General features: G+C 38.7%; 1 protein-coding gene across 3 annotated transcripts in view; it reads right to left on the bottom strand.

Moving 5' to 3' along the window:
- Positions 1 to 1,340: 1,340 nt before the first annotated feature.
- AP2A2 (adaptor related protein complex 2 subunit alpha 2) overlaps positions 1,341 to 20,870 on the bottom strand; it is a 57,480-nt gene continuing 37,950 nt past the window's right edge. For all 3 annotated transcript variants that reach the window (XM_063289307.1, XM_063289308.1, XM_063289309.1), the window contains exons 12-22: positions 20,072 to 20,169; positions 19,213 to 19,444; positions 17,877 to 18,050; positions 16,138 to 16,298; positions 13,223 to 13,305; positions 12,013 to 12,102; positions 9,813 to 9,936; positions 8,241 to 8,357; positions 6,803 to 6,872; positions 5,371 to 5,505; positions 1,341 to 3,721 (exon numbers count right to left, since the gene is read on the bottom strand). In XM_063289307.1, the coding sequence (XP_063145377.1) occupies positions 3,644 to 3,721; positions 5,371 to 5,505; positions 6,803 to 6,872; positions 8,241 to 8,357; positions 9,813 to 9,936; positions 12,013 to 12,102; positions 13,223 to 13,305; positions 16,138 to 16,298; positions 17,877 to 18,050; positions 19,213 to 19,444; positions 20,072 to 20,169 (1,362 nt within the window). In that variant the 3' untranslated portion in view covers positions 1,341 to 3,643. The remainder of the gene's footprint in view (positions 3,722 to 5,370; positions 5,506 to 6,802; positions 6,873 to 8,240; positions 8,358 to 9,812; positions 9,937 to 12,012; positions 12,103 to 13,222; positions 13,306 to 16,137; positions 16,299 to 17,876; positions 18,051 to 19,212; positions 19,445 to 20,071; positions 20,170 to 20,870) is intronic.

The following is a 20,870-nucleotide window of genomic DNA, read 5'->3' as shown; positions in this document are numbered from 1 at the left end:
TTGTCATGATGGAATACACAAATGTCCCCTGTCACAGAGAGACACACTAGATCCCTGAGCCTCCCTGTGAAACATTAGAGCTACCAAAAAGCCATTTTTCATGCCAGGGTGTCAGTGGAGATCTGATAGATTTGAAGGGAGCAATCATTACAGCCCTATAGACCGATGAAGGAAAGTCCCATGAACAGAAACAGTGAATGGCTGCAGGGTGAGAGGACATTTGCATGTCCAAGGAAGAGGTATATATGTGGATAGTCAGAGATATCTCTCACCTATCTACAAACACCAAGTCCAGGGCAGCATCCTATATTACCTGATAGCCGGCTCTCCAGTCCTGATAGTAGGAATTCCAATAGATCTGGAACCTTGCTTCTGATGTCATGAAACTGTCTTTTGTATCACTGTTGACACTCCAAGGAGTTAATAGATCTTGGTGGCAGCTAGGTGCCTAGATGAATCATGAATTTTTACTACAAGGCCTGGAAGGCTGGAATGCAGATGTTCCTGTTTAATTTCCAGGTGCCAAGTTGTGGCTGCTCTAGGCCAGATCAGGCCTTGAGATGGGATGCCTGGGCACTTCAGGAGATGCCATGAGGGCTCCTTACTCATTCACTCTTGGGTGGTGAACCACAGTCTCCTGGACCTAAACAGAACAATTAAAATCATTGTGCCTTCCACATCTTCACCTTACATGCCATTTTGGATCACATGGAAAGTAGAGAGAGGTCTTTCCGGTCCCAGTGGTACCAGCAAATCAGTTGTCTCTGCTCAGTTGACTTGAAATTGGGAGCAACAACTTGTCTGTTGTCTGCTGTTGTGAACAAGTCAACTATGGGGAACTTGTTCCCTATCATCTTGTTAAATGCAAACACTGTATTTACCTGACAGAGAGACTAGGTTTTCTCCAATTAATTTAGTTTTAAAATGGAAAGGGTGTCTTAGATAAGCAGAGGTAGAGGAGGAACTAAACGTCTAATTTTTCTTTGAGGTGGTAGAAATGGGGAGGATACCATTTTAAATTTGGGGCATCTTCCTTTAAGATAAATTTGGTTACCAAAGTCCTGTGTATTCTGTGCTCACTTCTCAACAGCAATTGGTTTTCTACTTAAATTGCATGGAATTTCTAATTATACTCTGTCTATTAAGTCTGTTGCTCTATGTAAAGTTATTACACAATGTAATATGGTATGGGAACTATCATACAGATTGGATTTCACTGGTTTTCCACTGAAAATTTGTATCATAATCTCTCTGCAAGAAATAACATATTGTATCTATATATTTTTAAGTGTCCCTTAAGTAATATTTTAATGTTTAAATGATAAAAAATATGCAGAAAATAAACAAATTAGGAAGTTGGCTTAATATTTAAGTAAGCTTTCAAATTTTAAATCATATTATACATTTAGTATTACTGGTCTTGAACAGACGCATTAAAATATCCTAGTATGCTGCTTAAGGTCCCAGAGAAGTGGTACAAATGCAATAATAATAATAATAATAATAAGTTTTTTTCTAAGATGCATTGAAAATTCTTAAAAGTGAGAATGCAGAAACATGAGTTTTACTCTTCTAGCCATTTATTTTTTCTGCTAAAGATAACATGATTAGATGTATGTATTTTCAATTTTATACACTTATAATGGAAGTTGACCACATAAGCTTGCAATTAATTTTTTTATAGTGAAATGGTTAAACATAGATACTGGAGTGTAGGCCTAAGTTTACAGCATTTCATCTTCCAGTTGAGGAATCTTTCACATGTTGATAACAAATACTGCACTTGGATTACTAATACTGTTTTAGCCATAAAAAGTACTATTTCTGCTTGATATATAACTTTGCTAATCAAGTAATTTATCCCAATAAAGATAAACTGTATATACCTGTACTTCAATTTTCTGTTCCCTATCAGGGAAACACAATTCATATGAACAGCTGATCGGCCATCTATTTGGAATCTTCATCTTTTTATGGATAAATCACATTTCCTCAGTACAGTTGTACAGTGAACACCACCAGTGCTTTGACACAGCATCAAATAAGTGCAACCCCAATGCCTTCAAATCTGCACTTTTAAAAATTAAATAGCAGATCTTCTTAATAAGTTACATGACAAGTTCCAATTATCTCCTTTTGGTTGTTTCCAGTTCCATGTGAAAAATGATGACACATTAATCTGTCTGTTATAATGATACCTCTTAGAATTTCTCCAGTGATAGGGGAATACTGAAAGTTATCCTAGTTTTATTACATCAGCAAATTACATGCCATTTCATTTATTAAGATGTGCTAGTTCAGTGGAGCCCACCAAATTTGGCTGGAGAAATTTGCAAAAAACAGTAATTCAGCACCCAAATCAGAGGAATCTGGATGAAAGTTCTGTAATAAGGTTTTTTTTTTAAACCTGATCAAACACCCAAGGGTATTTATGTGCAGAGACACTATTGCTTTTTTTTTTTCTTGCTTTACTGAATGACTGCAATAACCATTTAAGAATCCCTTCAGAGAAGTAGGATTGAAACCTGCTTTTTTCTACTTGTTAAAAAGGATGTCAGGCTGAACTTCTATAATATATTACAAACACTTTTCTCATGCCAAGTAGATCATATCATTGCTAGACTTTTTGAAAATAGTGCACCCAACTTCTGAAAGTGTTTTGGTGTCAAAAGAGCAATTATCAGGACATCATACTTTCAAAAGCTAATGATTTATTTAGGACCTGAATATACTAGACCTCTGTATTTATATGATCCATCCATATGCTAATGAAAATATTAAACTGAAATTGCCTATCAGCAACAACAGCTGGGGATATAGAAACATAGATTCTATAGGAAAATTTTAGTGTAGCTCCATGTGATTTTTTTTTTTTTAATTTACAGTCCAAGTGAACAATGAATTAACTAGAGTGCTGTAGAAATGGTGAACCTAAGAATTCTCAAACTATATTTCAGCATTTGATATTTACTGTTTGGTAATTCATAATTTGGAGGAAATGGAAGGGTGAATTAAAGCTGTTTGAAACAAACTGCTTGAGGTTAGAGTGAAATAATACCCTTATGCCTCTACATACTGTACTCAGGGCCGAAGCCAACAGAAAAAGGAACACCAGTGAGATTCATTACAACAGCACCGGCTTCCCTACACACCCAGTTGATGAATTTTGGACATTCTCAAAAGTTGATCCATCTAAGCCTGACAAAGATTACTGCTGTCTCATCAAGCAGAACCTTACTGAGCACTGCTGGGGCAATACAGTGATAGGAAAAGAGACCACAACGTTACTAGCAATTTATACTGGGATTTCCAGAAAAAAACTTTCATTTAGATCATTGTTAATCGCATTCAAAGTAAGTCATCATAAAACCAGCTTCTGACAAAATGCCTGAAAGAGATGAGTTGACACACACAATGCCTCCTTGCCTCCTAGCCCCAGAAATCTAACAGCCATTTTTTTTCCACATTTAGGTAACTTTACATTATACATATCTTTTATTCACACAAGAGGGACAAGTCCTTTAAGGCAGGAATGTGAATGAGATGGCAGTTATTTATGCAGACACTGGTGCACAAGACATTTCTGGAGCAGGACAAGAATACGGGCAAAAATGAAGAATCAAAGCTGGTCTTGTGTTAAGATTCAGAACTGTTCTGACAACAATTCGCATAATCTCCGTGAGACTGTTTCTTTACTTGTTCGCAGTGTTAATCGATACATCTGAAAAAGAACAAAAAATAACTCTTTTGAAGAACTGCTGTAAAAACTGCTCAGTTTCAGTGGGGGTAGCAGCAGCTTTTAAGGCAGTGTTTCTCAACCTTGGCGACATTAAGGAGTGTGGACTTCAACTCCCAGAATTCCCCAGCCAGCATTGCTGGCTGGGGAATTCTGAGAGTTGAAGTCCACACTCCTTAAAGTTGCCAAGGTTGAGAAACACTGATTTAAGGTGTACATATGAAAGAACAGTACCAGTGTAATATCAAAATATTTATTTCCAGATTCCTACCCTGCTTATAATGTTTTCTGTAACAACCTTAGATATCTTAGAATCATTAAATGGATTGATGTTTAAGATAAAAAAAGAAAAGAAAAAGAAATCCAGTGGAGGGGAACCGATCTACTCTCAACCTCTGAAGAAAATTTCAATTAGCTTAAAAGAGGCTATTTTTTCTACGAAAGAGTTCAGCGTCTTAGAGTAGGAGTCAGTGGGATGCCCACGTAGTTTAGTTTTCATGGATAAAAGAAAAAGGATCGAGCCGCATTATTTATTTAATTATTTTAAGTGATTGTTTTAATTAATTAAATGTAATAAATAATTTAATTTTAAAAATTGATTGATTGATTAATTAATTAAGCAAGCATCGCTGACAAGCTTTCTCTTCCCTTACCTTAGATCTTATCTAAGATCTTCTAGGCATTCTTAGAAAATAGAAGCAACTGATAGTTGTGTGCCCATAAAAAATAAAATGGGTAGTACAGAGCACTTAGAGTGAAAAGGAACCTCACCCTTTGTCCTTCTGTGAAAGTATCCATAACTTGCTTCCAAAATTCCAAATACGCTCACTGGCTTAAAGAAGTTCATATCCCTGCTTTGGAAGAGAATCCCATAGCCCATCCCTCTTCCTCAATCAGTAATCTCCCTTTCCCTGACCCACCCCCAAATCTGGCTGTTATACAATACTTCTTACACCATCTTAATTACTTACGCCACCTAAAATTTACATATCACAAGTGGTAGTGCTACATGTTGTTGTACAATCATGTACCACAATATTTGTAATTGCATACCATTTGGGGATGGAAAATAAAGTTTACCCCCTGGCACACACAAGCAAGAGATACGGGATGGAAAGCAACTTCAATTAAGCTGTCATAAAACGAAAAAGAAAAACAAACACTCTGCAATAAGAAAATAAAAGTTCAAGTGGTACGAGTTTCACCTGCAGAATTTTCAGAACAAAAAACCAAACCAAACCTGAGTAGAACGGTGCTCCTCCCCACCCCAATGCAAGTGAACTTCCTGATTACCACCATACAATGCTCTGATTGTAATTTTGCAGACGCTCAATTCTACGAAGAGGCTGCACAAAGAATACAAGACAAAGCTCGTATTGGGAGAGCTACGAAAAGTATGCACTGCCTCACTTGGCACGCTCAGCTAGCACATATATTGTGATAGCACAATCTTCAATGAAGCACTTAGGTCAATAAAAGGAGGAATATTTATACCACTAACACAATAAAAAAAACACAACTAGAAATTCCACTCTACTTTATCAGGGATTTCTGTGAAAATACACATGGGAAAAATTAAGTGTCTTTTATACTGGATACACTCTGAGTTTGGCAAGCAAATAAACATGGATTACCTCTGCCTGAAGGTTGGGTTCAAGACGCATCAAACATCCAATCTGTATTGATTTTGTGTATATTATACCAGCACCTACAAAGTTAGCAGGGTTCGGATCCACTTCTTCTAGAAGAGCTGTGCCAAAGCCAATGATCTGTAGAAGAGGATATGTAAAATTGAACTGGAGGCCACTGGACAAAAAGCAGATAGAGAAAGGAAGGAGGAGGAGGACTTAGAATAAGTATATGGTAGATTGACCAGAATGCTAAACACACATCTGATCGACTCATATAGCTTCCACGGTAGGGAGATGCAGCAGTTTGGGCTGAAGAAACGTGGGGTTATTATGGCAAAATCAATTACCCAAACCAATGCTAAAATAAACTACCAAGATCAGCTCTTCAGACCTAAAGAATGATGATTTGGGCACTAAGAGACAAGAACAGCCCTGGGAAGCAGTGCCCTGAGAGATAACACCTAGAACCAGTAACACAAATTTATTCAAAGAACACAGCCTTTGTCTTACTGGAGGAGGCTGCTGTCAGTGTCCCATTACCTCATGACCATTATCCTTTCGACACACATTATACTGCTATAGCCAATCAATTGTCCTGCTGTACTGAACATACACATGTAGTAATTAGCATAAATCTATATAATGGAGTTGTAGCTCTGCTCCTGTTTAGGTCAGCCCTTGCCGCCTCTGGTACCATAATAAAGAATTGTGCTTCAATGAAAGATTGTGTCTGATCTCTATTGTTAAAGAATTCGGTGGAGGAATTTCTCCTCCAGTTTGGTAGCAGCAGGATGGCAGGAACACTGAGGTGATGCAGCACTTCTGCAGTAAGTACCTGGCACTCTTCAACTGGGGACAGATTGGTAAAGTTGCGGTCCCCTCTCCCTTTGTGTTGGCTGGTGGCCACCAGCAGAGGGACACCTCTCCACTTTGTTGATCCCTAACTGTGTGCCAGGTATGTTTAAGTATCAAGAGATGTTTCCTCCAGGTTTGCATTCTGTGGCAACTTGACCACAGGAATGGGGACTAGCAGTGTAATAAATAATTTGTGTTTCAATTAAGAGTGTGTCCAATCCCCATTATTAAAGAACTCTCTGGAGAAATTTCTTCTAGAGGATCCTTTCCAAAGCCCATGAAAAGACATGACTTTTTTTAAGGAGGTACTAACGTACAACGTGGGCACCCACCCTCATTCTGAAGCACCTTTTCAGCTTTGCATCCAAAGTGTTGCACATCCCTTCTCCAGGCCCATCCCTACATATGACTGAAAAGTTCTGGCCTTACTTTAACTTTAATATTATTTTCAGGTTTTTTTTAATTAATTGCAACTGCTTTATTTTTATTATTGTAAAGTTTCTGATGTCATAGAAGCAATTGTGCTGGAAGGCAGGATATAAACATCCAGGTAAGAGGAAACATAAATCATGATTCCAACCTTTGCCTTTGTAATTTCAGTATCCATTGGATGGTTTGCTTTAAAGATATTCTGTACTTCTTGTTGAGGGCTGTGTAGAATATCAAGAGTTGACATTAGCAGATCATATTTATTATATTTCTACAAGACAACATTTATGAGAGAATGTAGACATTTTACATAGAAGTAGCAATGTGTTACATGCATGTTTATGGCACTCTTCCCCTAAACAATGAAGTTAGTTTCCCCTTGCAGAATTTCAGACAGCAACAGGTTAACCAATGAACCAAAAACAGGTATCTTTAACTATACAGACAGAGAGATGGAAGAAGTGTCAAATACTTTCCAGGAATTCAGCTGGCATTAAAATCAATCTAACTGCACACACTGAATGAATAATTGGTTTAGCTTGTGCTATATCAATACTTGCAATTTATTAAACAATTCTATATTTAATTTCAGCCCCTTTAAAAGTGAAGATGAGACCAAAAATAGTCCATGTTACACTAAACAACTTGGAACAATAAACTGGATCATTCTATTTCTGACAATGTATGACGGTTCCCTAACCAGAGATTAAATATATAAGTCCTGATATTGACATTTCTGAATTTAGCATGTTTAAATCTCTTCACCCCTTTTCTTACATTGATTCAACACATGAGTGACATCAGACAGCATTTCTCATAGGCTGGAGCCCTATAAATCCAAGAGGTATTCACTGGATTCACATATGATGCTAAACCTTAATGTAGTTTGATTGGTTGTGTTTAGCATGTTGTGTGAACTTATTGCGAATCATTGTGACATATCCAATCAAATTAAAGTAAACCACAGTTTTATATACTCTGTTAACCCAGGCAGAGTCTGTATCCTGGAATGTTTCACTGGAATGTAGCAGGCTTCTTTCTGTCTGACCTATCCCTGTATTATAAACGAGTACCATGGTTTTATGGCTCAGTTTCCAGGGAGAATAATGAGATAGAAGGAAATTGGAGAGTGGTATGCCACCAGTGGCCTGCTGGACCTCTGAGTGGGAAAAGGCAACACAGGTGGCTACCCAGACAAAATGGTAGCTCTTTTTAGAGATAACATATCAAATAATTTCCCACATTAATGGGAACTAAGAAGAAATTGTCAAAAAAGATTCATAGCAGACTCAAAGGCAGGGCTAAATTGCTTTACAGCAGTGTTTCTCAACCTTGGCAACTTCAAGTTCTGGGAGTTGAAGTCCACACAGCTTGAAGTTGGCAAGGTTGAAAAACACTGCTTTACAGAAACAAAGAGGAAGTGGAACCTCAAATCTGGTTCCTATAAGAAAAATCATGAATTTACTTCTACAAGAGGTTGCCTTTTCATTTGATTTGGGTGCCAGTGTTCACTAAAATGCAAGCATCAACCTGGAAAAAGTAATATAGTATACAGTAATTAAGGACGTGCAAGATCAAAATCATTTTACTTGCTCAGTTGTTTCCATCTCTGGAAGAAGTCATGAGCAGCCATTTCTGTAGGCTGGAAAAATTTGTTCAGTGTGATAGGTAGCTTCACGGAGATATTTTGTAAAGTTCCTCCATATCTGGAAATGGCAGTGACAAACCTTTAAAGAAAATCTAAACGATCTAGTTGCACACAAGATAATGACTGCATCAGAATTCATCCAAATGTACTTTTCTCTTTTCATAAACCATGGCTCTTAAACTGTATGACCCAATTACACCTTTTCTAATAATGTCATTACCTCCCCCCAAGCCCCCCAAAAGTCCCACAGACTATTGTTCTAAACAAGTATCTCAGCAGCAGCAGTCCCAAGCTGGATCTTCAACTCACAACAAGCAATTACAGAATACGTCCAAATCACTCCCAGTTTAAAAACCGCTGTTCCAACTAGTAAAGTTATTTAAAAGCAAAGAAGCCTGTAGGACTTTGAAAGCTATTTGTTTATTTCTGGGCTACTCCATTCCCAAAGAACTCTGAGTGACATATAGTATGAAATTTGAAGTCAGTACAGTAAGCAAATTACTTTGCTGATCCCAATCATCTTAGCTGAAGGCACACTGGAAAAGGATGCTTTTCACTTGCTTACAAAGAGCAAAGATGGCAGAAGGTTTTATAGGGTATATGCCAACAGAGGAAGGAGAATTCAAAGTTAAGAGCATATTCCTGTGGTGGACGGGCACAGGGGATAATAAAGTAAGAGGGAAATGAAAGGCAGCAGATGTAGACAGCGATACCTACTTAATCTAAATACTCAGCGTGATAAAATAACACTCAGGAGGGGAATGTGGAGAACACTTCACAGGAGCTTTGCACCTGCCCTCAGTACTATTCTTGTACAAAATAATTCAGCCCGTTTCCTCATGAAATACAGTAGCTCAACTAGAAGTCATCAAAAAGTTCAATTTGATTGCCCATGTATGAAGCAGAAATAAAGGATAACAATATTAATCCCTTCAAATAATTCCTGTGGCAGGTCCACCACCTGTTTTGTCAATGAAAAAAGGAAGGTGAAAGGTCCCCTGTGCAAGCACCGAGTCATGTCTGACCCTTTGGAGGGACGCCACTTTCGCGACATTTTCTTGGCAGACTATAGCAGGGTGGTTTGCCATTGCCTTCCCCAGCAAGCTGGGTACTCATTTTACCGACCTCGGAAGGATGGAAGGCTGAGTCGACCTGAGCCGGCTACCCAAGAATCCAGCTTCCACTGGGATCGAACTCGGGCCATGGGGAGAGTTTCAGTTGCAATACTGCCGCCTACCACTCCGCACCGCACAAGGCTGTTTTGTGAATAGCTGCTGCTAAGTTAATTTATCTCTCTTTGTTCCTCTTCCATTTCTTTTTTAAAATTTTAGCTCACCCTCCAAACCAGGATAATACTTCATACATCGGAGGGACTTCAGCCCACAGAACTTATGCCATCATCAATAAGTTAGTCCTTAAGGTCGCAAAACACACTTTTCTTGTGTTCATGGAAATAGATTAATGCAGATATTTCTCTGGAAATTCACTTAATTGCAAAGTTAAAGACCTGTACCTGAATTGAATGTTTAGGGCTGGCGCTTCCATGAAGTCTGATACACACTCAATATTTACAATCTGTTGCACTTGAGCACCCCCTTCCACAGTGGGATCAACAGGTTTAGTCTGCAGATTCAGGCGTGATTGGTTAAGGAAATAGGTTTGTTTTCTGTTGTTATTCTTTTGCTGAACCTTGCAAAGATTGAGTCTGGTCACGTAGCTAACTTCAGGAAGTGACTAAAGTCCACACAAGTTGTGCCAAAAAGAATGGGGAGAGATGCTGCAAGACCCAAAATATTAGGCAAAATATGTTCCCTGGGAGAGAAATCTCCATTGGCAGATATAGAAGCCTTCCACTTGAAACAAATAGCAGTTTTGAGCACAGAGGGACCACTTGTATCAGGATCATTGTCAGCCCTATAAGGTAGACCAAACCAAAAAACCAATGCCATGTAGATCTAAAACTACTTCTATTGGAACAGCCTACAGTCCTCCAAGACCATTCCCTGTACCCTCTACATCCATGAGGCATTTCCTTTCTAGTCTTGTCAGTCCTGATACTGCTTAGCTACCTTCTAGCTATATTTGTGGAACAAAAGACATGCATCCTTAAGGCTTGTCTCCAATTAGTATATTTAGATTTGGAAAGAATCTAAGCTGCAGGCATATTTGCATCTTAACAATCTTCAAAGTACTTTCACAACCCAGGAATGGTAAAATATTTAAGGAATTCATTATGACTACTGTAATAATAGTAAGTTTCATATACATTTATAAACATTATTTCTCAATTTGGGTGCACAAAACGCTAGCTTAACTATAATAAGACTATGTCAAAAGGTAGTATTTATAATCAAGGTTCTTGTAGTTTTAATCAGTAGCAATTGGAGACATGTAGATGACATGACTCAGTAGAAAATATGTTCCTCAGCCCAAAGTGAAGACAACTTAGAAGAGCTCATTATGAAAGTAAAACTGGCACGTGAAAAATCTGGATTCATGTAAAATATGAAGAAAAGTAATGTCATCCTGCCTACTTAGTAAATTTATTGTTGATGAGGGCAAATAAGTCATGTCAGAAACAAGTAGAGCAATGGTCTTTCCACTGGGAATGTCCAGCCCTGAGAGCTGGACATTAAGCAACAATGAGGGGAAAAAGATATTTTCAAATTATGGAACTGGAGATAATTATGAAGTGTATGATAAACTGCAAAAAAGCAACTGAACAGTTCTTAACTAAATAAAGGCTGATGTCTTCTTTTAAGCAATAATCAGCAACCAGAAATTCCTGTACTTTGATCATGTGAAATGAATGAATTATTGTACAGAAAAAGATATGTTTGGCAAGGTTGAGAAAAGTAGAAGGGAAGTAAATAGTTTAAGTGTATGTTTGGGATCAAAGAGGTTGCTAGAATGTTATTAGAAGGCTTAAAAATTATTGCCAGAGACAGGTCAAGTTAGTGAACATTTGTTCATGAAATCACTAGGAATCAGATCATCTAATACAAAAACAGAGTGTATGCCAAAGTTTGCATAGGATTAGTTATGGAGGAGACAAGAGATCTATCTACCTTCCTAGTGCAATTGTCTTTTGTCACCTCACTCTTAGTCTATGGTCTTTAGCTTAGTAATGCATATCAGAAGGCATCCACCAGCTTTCTGCTCATAGGCTACTCACCAATATATGCAGAGAAGGTTAGGAGAGGGACTCTGCACGTTTACCTCCTTTCCTTGTCTAAAATACATATTTTGCATGACTCTCCTATGGGTTAGATTGATATTCTCAGTATTTCCATAATTTACTTTCTTTCTGTTCAGCTCTCTTTCTCTTCTGACTGTGCAATTCAGGTTCTCATCTTCACTCCCTCTCTCTCCTTAATGGAGGAGAGCGTACTACACACCCCTAGATGTTGACAGTTTTAAGCAGCTTAATCTCTCCTTGCACCATGTTATTTCCTAAATAAAAATGGTATTTATTTTCTTTTACAAAAGCACAGTCTCAAGACTAGTTTCTTGTAAAAGTTATATTCCTAACTTGGAAGTTTTTCTCTTCATACATTTTTTCTGCTCTTTAAAGCCGTATGCTACACATACAAAGCAGTGAGCATATTGTACTATGCTACCAAGGAATGCATGTAGTGTAACATAGAATGTTATTCTTATACTCAAGAATATATCTCATTTATATAAGCATTTATATAAGCGACAAAGGATATTTGACTGAAGATCATCTGAACAGATTAACGTTGGAACAAAATTTAAAAATGGTGTTGAAGTTTTATTGCCATAAAATATGAACATCCGACCTAGAAGAAAGCAGCAATATTTTGACTGTATGATCCACATTATTGATAGAGTCCACTGAGAATCTTAAAAAAATACTCATAAGAAATGCATTTATACCATGTTTAGGCTGTTTCAAAATGCCATATGTATTTGTAAAGAAAGTTTTCAGCAGAAAAAGAATACTTATCTCTGTTTTCAATACAAATGCTATGTGCTAGATGTATATTTGGGAAACATGGAAACCACTACAGGTAGTTTTAAAATACAAGTAGTTACGCCCATTTGTTCAGCAACCATTCAAAATTACGACTGCGCTGAACAAGAGTGGTCCTCAAAGTTGGAGCCGTTGCAGCATCCCTGTGGTCACATGATTGCAATTCGGGCACTTGGCAACCAACTTGCAATTATGACAGTTGTGGCATCCTGAGGTCACATGATCGCCATTCGTGACTTTCCCTGCCAGCTTCCCACAAACAAAGTCAATGGGGAAGCCAGCAGAAGGTCGCAAGTCACTTCCACAAGTCACTCCTGCTCCCACCACTTTTTCTCCAGGGGATCTTGTACTCCGTAGTGGCTGCCTGCCCATACTCCATGGTGCCCGCTCGCACCATCTGCCTGTACTCCATGGTGCCGACCCACCTCCTGTAGCTCTTGCCCGCTGGCCTGCTTGACTGGGATGCAGTCTCAACAGCATAAGCAAGAGCTTCTGAATACCCACCTCTTCCCATGTTGTGGTCATGTGAGGTCCCCGCTTAATGACCCGTGCTTAACAATGGCAATGGGAACTGCCAGGATTGCTGTTACTAGGTGATGCGGTCACATGACATTGTGCTTTATGACACATTACTTAGTGACAGCAATTCGGGTCCCAAATACCGTAGTTAAATGAGGGCTACCTATATGTGGCTCTTAAAGTTACAGAAATTTCCTACTCATCAGTTGATGGGACACAATTGGCTTCTCTGAAAACCTTCACTTTCCAAGGGAAAGATCATTTGTGGGGATCTCTTTAGGAATCAAAGAAATTATCTTTTAGTATCAGAAATACTTGAAGATAGACTGAAAACCATTATAACTCTTTGAAACCGATCTAAGACAACAATTATCACAACTTCAGCTCATTATAATGTATAAACTTACCTAAGTTCTGTCGAAATTCAGATTTCAGACCAATCTGTAGCAACTGATTCTCAAACAAGACTCCATTGTTTTTGCAAACAAACCTGGAAATAAAGGAATAGCTGCATTAGTGAAATTATATTTAAATAATTACATACTGCTACACATTCTTCAGGTCTGTCTTGGTAGAGGGAATGTAGAGAGATGTACTCGTAAGTAATAGAAAGAAATAAAAATCAAGATAGATTACAGACTGAATCAAAACTAAAATTTAGCTGTAGGCCAGGTAGTCTTTGCCAGAGGTTCTTTTAATTTACCCTTTTAAAGCTGTCATAAGCATCTAAAGATGAGGGAAAATCTTTAGGAAACCACACCACAAAGCTTACACATATATTCTGAGGACTGGACAAATCATCTGGTCTTCAAAGCAGATTACAAAAGAACCACTGTTTAACTAAGTATATGATACGGTAAAACAACTTAACTTCTATTTATTTATCCACACCAACAGACCACTGAACTCTGTAGTTACACTGGGCAGCTTACAAATAAAAGAGAATAATATATAGAAATACAAGTAAAAAAGAATCCTGGCTGACCAGAAGACCAATGCACCATTCAGCAGACAAAGGAGCAGTTTCCTATACCACTTTTATTAAATGGCATGTGTTTGACATGATGTACTGTCATTCCAGCAGGAATGCCAGATTGGAATTGGATTTATTTTACAGCCCAGGAGAAAACTAATGACTCTAGTTTAAACTAATACCTATCAACCCATTTGAGAAGATGACAGGTCACCATTCCGCTCCTACAGTACTCAGCCATATGATTATGGAACGGTTATAAGCAAAACATGAACAGAAGAGCATCCTGCCATTCATATTCTTTAGCAACTCATACTGAAAGGCCAATGAAAGAGGTAAAATACAGCCATCATGGCTAGTAAGTAGCAACAGCCTTATCTTCCATGATTTTCTCTAATCCCTTCTGGAAGAGGTACAAGCTCACGGCTGTCAGTAAGTTTCCTAGTACTGAGGTTAATTATGCACAATGTGAAAACACTGAAGATTAATCATATTCCATGTCTTTCCTGGTCTAGATTAAAGAACTAAAGATGAAAAATAAAGTTTGCCCTTCCTGAAAATAAAAGTATGCAGCAGCAGCCTGTCACCCCTGCAAAGTAGTCCAGACAGGAAGATACCCAGATGACCTAATTCTACTTTATTCTAAGGTTATATTAACACAACTTTGCAAGTCTGAAAGTACATTTCTCCCTTGTTGCCTTTACAGCTCAAGAAACTAGGGAGGGTCCCTTCTGAGCTGTTGGCCATTCCCACACACCTGCTGGGAGCTAAGCTGCCTCTCATCTGACTGTTCCCCTGGCTGTGGCTCTTCCCCGTCTCCCAAGTTCGTTCCCACATACCATTACATAGCCTCAGAGCTGGCTTTATAAAATGGCCTATATTCAATCACGTCTGCTTTGAGGCTGTGGCTGCTTATTCTGCTCCTAGAAATGCACATTATTCTGAAAAGAAGTTGCTGCAGCAGCCCAATCCCGAAAGGTACTAGCATGCCTTACTAGTGGAAAAGCTCATTGGCAACATGCACAGTAACAACTGGTTCCTCAGAAACTACTTGCTCTCTTGAAGCAAGGCCAGGACAAAATTGAAGCAACAAACAGAAGAAAGGAAGCAACAGAGAAGAATGGAGGGAGGGAGGAGGGAGTGGTAGGAGAAATGTTAAAAAATATTCTTCCATAACTCCTTTAAATTCAGGATTTTAAGAATGTAATTTAAAATACTGTATATGCTGGATTCAATTGTACTTCTCCTGCTGACACACTACGCTCCAAAACTGTTGAGTTCAAAGCAGTTTAGGGGGCAGTCATAACACATCTGCTTCCTCTAACTCCACGTTGCCTCAATAGTATTATTAATTTATATCAAATAGTCCATTTTCTCTTCTCCTTTAGTATTTCTAAAGTACAAATTAGTAGTTTCCTCCTTTAGTATTTCTAAACCACAAATTGCAGGGACTGTCACCATCAGATTGCTGGCAAGGGCTACCAGGAGTTGTAATTCACCAACTTCTATTATCATAGAAAAAAGATGCAATTAGTGGATTTAAAAGGGATGAAGAGTTAAACAGAATCTTTCCATAATCATGTACATAAACTGGAATGTTTGACCAATCCAACAGGCAGGATATTTCACATATCTGGACATCTGAACATCAATTATACACTGTATGCAGGTAAACTGAAGCCTACAAAGCACTTAACTTACAGAACTTAAGATACTGTACTATGGGGAAAATGTTGCTATTATTAAGCCAAAATATTTATAACTTTGTAAGCTATCTGTTGAAGATTTCAGTTGTTATTTCCATATATGGAGTTCCTCAAAGGCAAGGAAGCCAGATAAGTGGCTTGTAGGCAGATTTAATCCGCCATGAAATTTTAGCTATTTGTGCCCTGCCAAATTTTAAAATCAAAATCAAAGTATGGCAAAAAGATTAACACAATTTCACCCAAAACTAGAGGGGAAAGAAGTTTTCTATTTATAGGGAAATTATTCTAAGCAGGGTAGGTTATCTGATTAAAATGTTTAAGCTTGCTAGTAACATATTTAGAAACGTGCACATCCATGAAATATAGGGCTGAATTAACATTTGTCTTAATCAGGAGCTCTGTACTGATAGAAGGTGCCACGTTTACTACAGAGCTGGTCCTTTCTCTATGGCAAAAACCCAGCCTACCATCTGGAGAAGAGGCTATAGAAATGGGCCAAACCTATTCTATGGAACAAGCAAGTAAATGACACTTAAAATGACAGGCCAACGGTTTTGTAATCTCATGGAAACACAGAACTACATCTGGTAAAGGCTGGAAGGAGAAAGAAGAAAAGAAATGGAAGCATTGACTTTTTGCGTGCCTTGCAAAGTTGTCTTCAGAACCAGGAGCAAGTGATGCAGGAGCCGCAGAAGTGTCTGAAAACACATCCACCAACAAGCTACCACTCGATGTTGCAGGAACAGAATTTGTGACTGCAGCTGCACCAAGACCTAAAAGGTCTGCTGAAGGAGATGGAGTAGACTGCAAGAAACAACAGGAGTATTAAATATTATTGCTAATAAGATACAAAGCCAAGACACCTCCTAATATTTTTTTCTCATTCTGCTTAAGAAAAATCAAGTGCTTTACACTGTTTTTCAAACTTGGCAACTTTAAGATGTGTAGCCTTCAACTCAGCAACTTCAACTTGCTGGCTGGAGAATTCTGAAATCCACACATCTTAAAGTTGCCAAGTTTGAAAAACACTGCTTTACCATGTAAACTTTAAAGTAAATACGGTACTAAAGTTAAACAAAAATCCTTAATACGCACACACACCCTCAAAGAAAATTAGACAAAAGAAACTAATCTGCCTCCATTAGAATATACTCAAATGTTCCTGTTTCACAGTTAGATGTATCTGAGGAGAACTCTGATAAATGCCATTATTACAACCCTGCTTTCAACTTGTTCAAAGTGAATGGTCACAATAAAAATGAAGATCTCTTTTCATGTTTCTCTGAAAATGTGCAGACTCAGTGTGGAAGAGCTGTGGGCAGCTATGGACAATTTCTATCCCCATATGTCCTATTTTAGCCTCCCATGTTTAGACCCTGGGGATTTGACTGGAAGGATCCATGCTGAGCTTCTCTCTGGGATCACTTGAGCATGAGTAGCTCTCCAGCTGCAGACTCTGATCAAGCAGGGCTTTGTGTCCACTGATGTTGAACCTGAGCAGCAGATTCAAGACTCCATGATGGTGGGGATGTAAAGGAAAGAGCCCACAGGCACAACTTGTGACACACAAAATGAACGCAAACACTCATATGGAACTCAAAGTTATTACAGGTGTCAGTTTGAGGACAGTAGCTGCTGAGAATACAGGAAATATGGGAAAAGCGTGTATCATTGTATCTACTCATAAGGCATTCCTGGGATGTCAGTATATATTTATCCTTCTATTTGTGGGCCTGTGATTAATATTTGCCAGTTTGGTCTAGTGGTTAAGGCACCAGGCTAGAAACCAGGAGACCGGGAGTTCTAGTCCCGCCTGAGGCCTGAAAGCCGGCTGGGTGACCTTGGGCCAGTCCCTCTCTCTCAGCCCAGCTCACCTCACAGCATTGCTGTTGTGGGGAAAATAGGAGGAGGAAGGAGTATTAGGCATGTTCGCCGCCTTGAGTTATTTATAAAAATAATAAAGATGGGATTAAAAAAACTGAAAAAAAAATTAACTGAATGTGTGACTGTGCAGACACAAACAGAACCCTGCTCCACAGACACGTTGATATTAATTAAGCAAAACATGACTTATCTATAGGCATCTAAATTCCTAATTTATGTAAATTAAACACGATAAAAGCAAATCAAGGGCGCTTTCTTGGGCGGAAGGAGGCTATAAATAAGCTCTCAGAAAATATTTACAAAAATGTTAAAATAAAGTTGCAGTAATAAAATACATAAAATTAAAAGGCATGTAAAGGCCAAAACAAATAATAATCAAATTATTGGCAATGTGGTAGTAAACGTTTGGAATTGCTTAGCCATTGATGTCTACACAAGGGTGCATATTTCCTCCCCTTGTAAAACAGCAAGACTGAAAAACAGGTACTGTAAACCTACCGCTGTACTTGCATTTACAAGGGTGGCATCAGTGCTACCATTGATATCAGAGTTTCTTTCCTTTTTGGTCTCTTCTAAATCGGTAACTGTATTGGGACCCTTTTTCTTCTTCAGCTTGGCTAGAATGGAAGACTCCCTCTCTGGAAATGGAGGCATTTCTTCTAGCACTGTTGCCTTAGAAAGGAATCAAGCCACATTTTGGAATCATAGGAAATATGCTTTGACTTCGTAACGTATAACAACAGCTTTATCTAAGACAGGAGACGATCTCTTTCTAAGTCCTGAAGGCCAGCTGAATGCTGGCCATATTAACTTCTTTCAGCCCCCTGGGCTGCATTATGTTTGCTGGGAGGGAGGGGAGAAATTCACTAACTTCTCCCTCCCCAGTGATTTCCTGAAAGGCTCTTTTCACACCAAGCACAGAGACCACGTCTGTCAAGTGTGGAAACCAGAATGTCAGTCAAGCTGGTTTCTCCACTTAGGAGTCTCTATGGTAATCTTTGCAAGAAAATGGATGAGGACAGATAGTTCAACAGCAACAAGTAGAGAAAAGGTAGAAACTGGCTGGATTGTTCCTACGAGTGGGAACAATCACAAATTGCCAACCAGAAGGTGTAGAGATGTGTACTCTTGCAGTCATCTGCACCAAAAACCTTGAAGAGGGAAAGAAGGTGCAGGTTGCCCTTACATGGGCTAAATAAGTAAATCATTATTCAGTGGCCCCATAACATTTGAAGGAGCCCTGGGCTCAGTCCGTTGCAGTTGGTTTTAAGCTAGTGGGAGGATCAACATCCATAGCTCCTCCTCTTCATTACCTCTACTTCCTCTATTACCATTGTTTCCACCCATATTTCCTCTGCTGAACTGGTCAGCAGCTATGGAAGCCATGTACCATGCTAAAAGAAAAAGGTATTTGAAATATAAGCAGCAGGTAACTGAAGGAATCAGATGCTGCCCTTACCTTAAGAGCACTTCATACAATTGCTTACCTCATGACAGTGCTTGAATACCTTCACTAGCTGAGCACCTACAAAGTATTGTCTCGTGGGCTTAAGAACAGCGGACTGCTCATGCAGCTTTTAACTAGCTGGCCAGTGCAGCACTACCTATACCATGCCCTGATGCCAAATCTCTTAAGGGTGTTCTTGGATTATGGAACCCTAAAATCTACATCCCCACGTTCAGCCCTGGTGACATCGCTGTGATCTGTTGAAGACAGATATGCAACTGCCTTCGAAACTGCCACTCAAGTGCACAGCCATTAAGAAATCAAACTGAACTCTATTTTTGGAGGTAAGGTTCAGAACTATGAACATATTTAGCCATAGATACATACCAAAATATCAGTACTAGCAATTGTACTGAGCCTCAAGTACTCCACGGCTCTCTGCTGTAGCTCAACATCAGCATTCTTTAGCTGGCTGTCACTGCGCAATACATCCTGAACAGTAGTTTTTATCTCAGGAAATAAATTTACAAACTTGATGTAAGTAGATAGAAGCAGTGCTCTAGTTGGGACACTGCACAGATGGAACTTTGAGTGTAACAGGTTGAACTGGATGAGAGGACTTGGAGAGGAGAAAGAAAACAGAGTCAAAGTTATCCATCAACTCACAATCATTTGTTTGATGGGGAAGGGAGTGGGAAGGAGTTCAGCATTAAAATCCTGATATTACATTTTGAAATAATGAACTTTTTGCTGCTATGTATTTTAGATTTCTAATTAATGCTGTTCTACTATTCAGTTCTAATGGTTTATACTGTTCTAATATACAAACCAGGGGCAGGCAAACTGATCTCTGGGAATACAAATGTGTCTGTGGACATTTCCTTTGATACTCACACTTTTTCTTATCCTAAATTTATTTCTTAAAGATTCTTTTTGTTTTTAAGAATAGGATGCTGGCGTGCTGCAAATCAAATCTCTAAAAATGGCCTACTAAAACAGATGTCCCTACTACCCCAAATAGATTGCCTGCCTCTGCCTTAAAGAGAGGAATAATCTGAACAAAATCTGGCTACGCAGCTATCGTGCTGGAGATATCATTATCCCAGTCCTTAAGAGAGAACAATGCTGTAGTGGATAGGAGGTTAGGGGAACCGAGATACCTAGATCCAAATCCATTCTTAGTCATATGAAGCCTGAGTTGGCTCTCAGTGTGATTATGCTAGAGATAATATTGTAGTGTTTTTACCTGGATCTTGGATCCCCAGCAATTAAGTTTCCAAATTCTCCCAAGATATAGCCACCCACTTTGACCAAGTTTTCATGGCATGCTGGTGCTTGGAGAGCCTGTTGAAAGAGATATTTGGGAACCATCAAAATATTACCAATTCAGAAGGTATGTACATAAACACCTAGTGCGGAGGGAGATTTGTACTACGTTTTGCCAGTTTGAAAGGACAAATATAACCTATTATGTGCATAAACTGCTCTTAGGCTCCAAATGTACAAGGAACAGAAACATTACAGAATTGGGAAAAAACATTTATGGGTAACCTGGTGGGTTTTTTCCCCAGTCAAATCTGTAGAGGTGTTCTGATTTATATTTAGATCCATATTCTGCCTTTAGATTAGGGCCCACAAAAAGAAACGATAATTTTAAAAAGCAGTTAATCCATAGGGCAAGATTCTGGCCAAAATCAACAAGAGAAGTCTGTTCAAGGAAAGAAACTGCAAAGTAGGGAAAGACACTCCCTCCCCCAATTGATTACACACAGTTTTTAAATCTTTATTAGCTATTCTTCAGCCAAAACTTTCAAAATAACTTACAAAATAATTTACATCACAGGACAGCAACTTCAGTTAGTAAAACCCATTATCATGCTCACTTATCTTTAGTAGAGAGAAAGTTATTTATTTTCAATAAATAAATTCCATTCTTAAATATATCCTTTTTTCTGCACCTTTACGATTAGATTAGAATCAAAAACCCTTTGCAGGCAGTCAGTTCAAGCTGCTAGTGGGTATGCCCTGTCCCTTCCCTAACAATG

The sequence above is a fragment of the Candoia aspera genome, chromosome 1, assembly GCF_035149785.1.
Source record: "Candoia aspera isolate rCanAsp1 chromosome 1, rCanAsp1.hap2, whole genome shotgun sequence".
Taxonomy (NCBI): Eukaryota; Metazoa; Chordata; class Lepidosauria; order Squamata; family Boidae; genus Candoia; species Candoia aspera.
The sequence above is the reverse complement of the archived record's forward strand: the minus strand, read 5'-3'. Positions and strand labels throughout refer to the sequence as shown.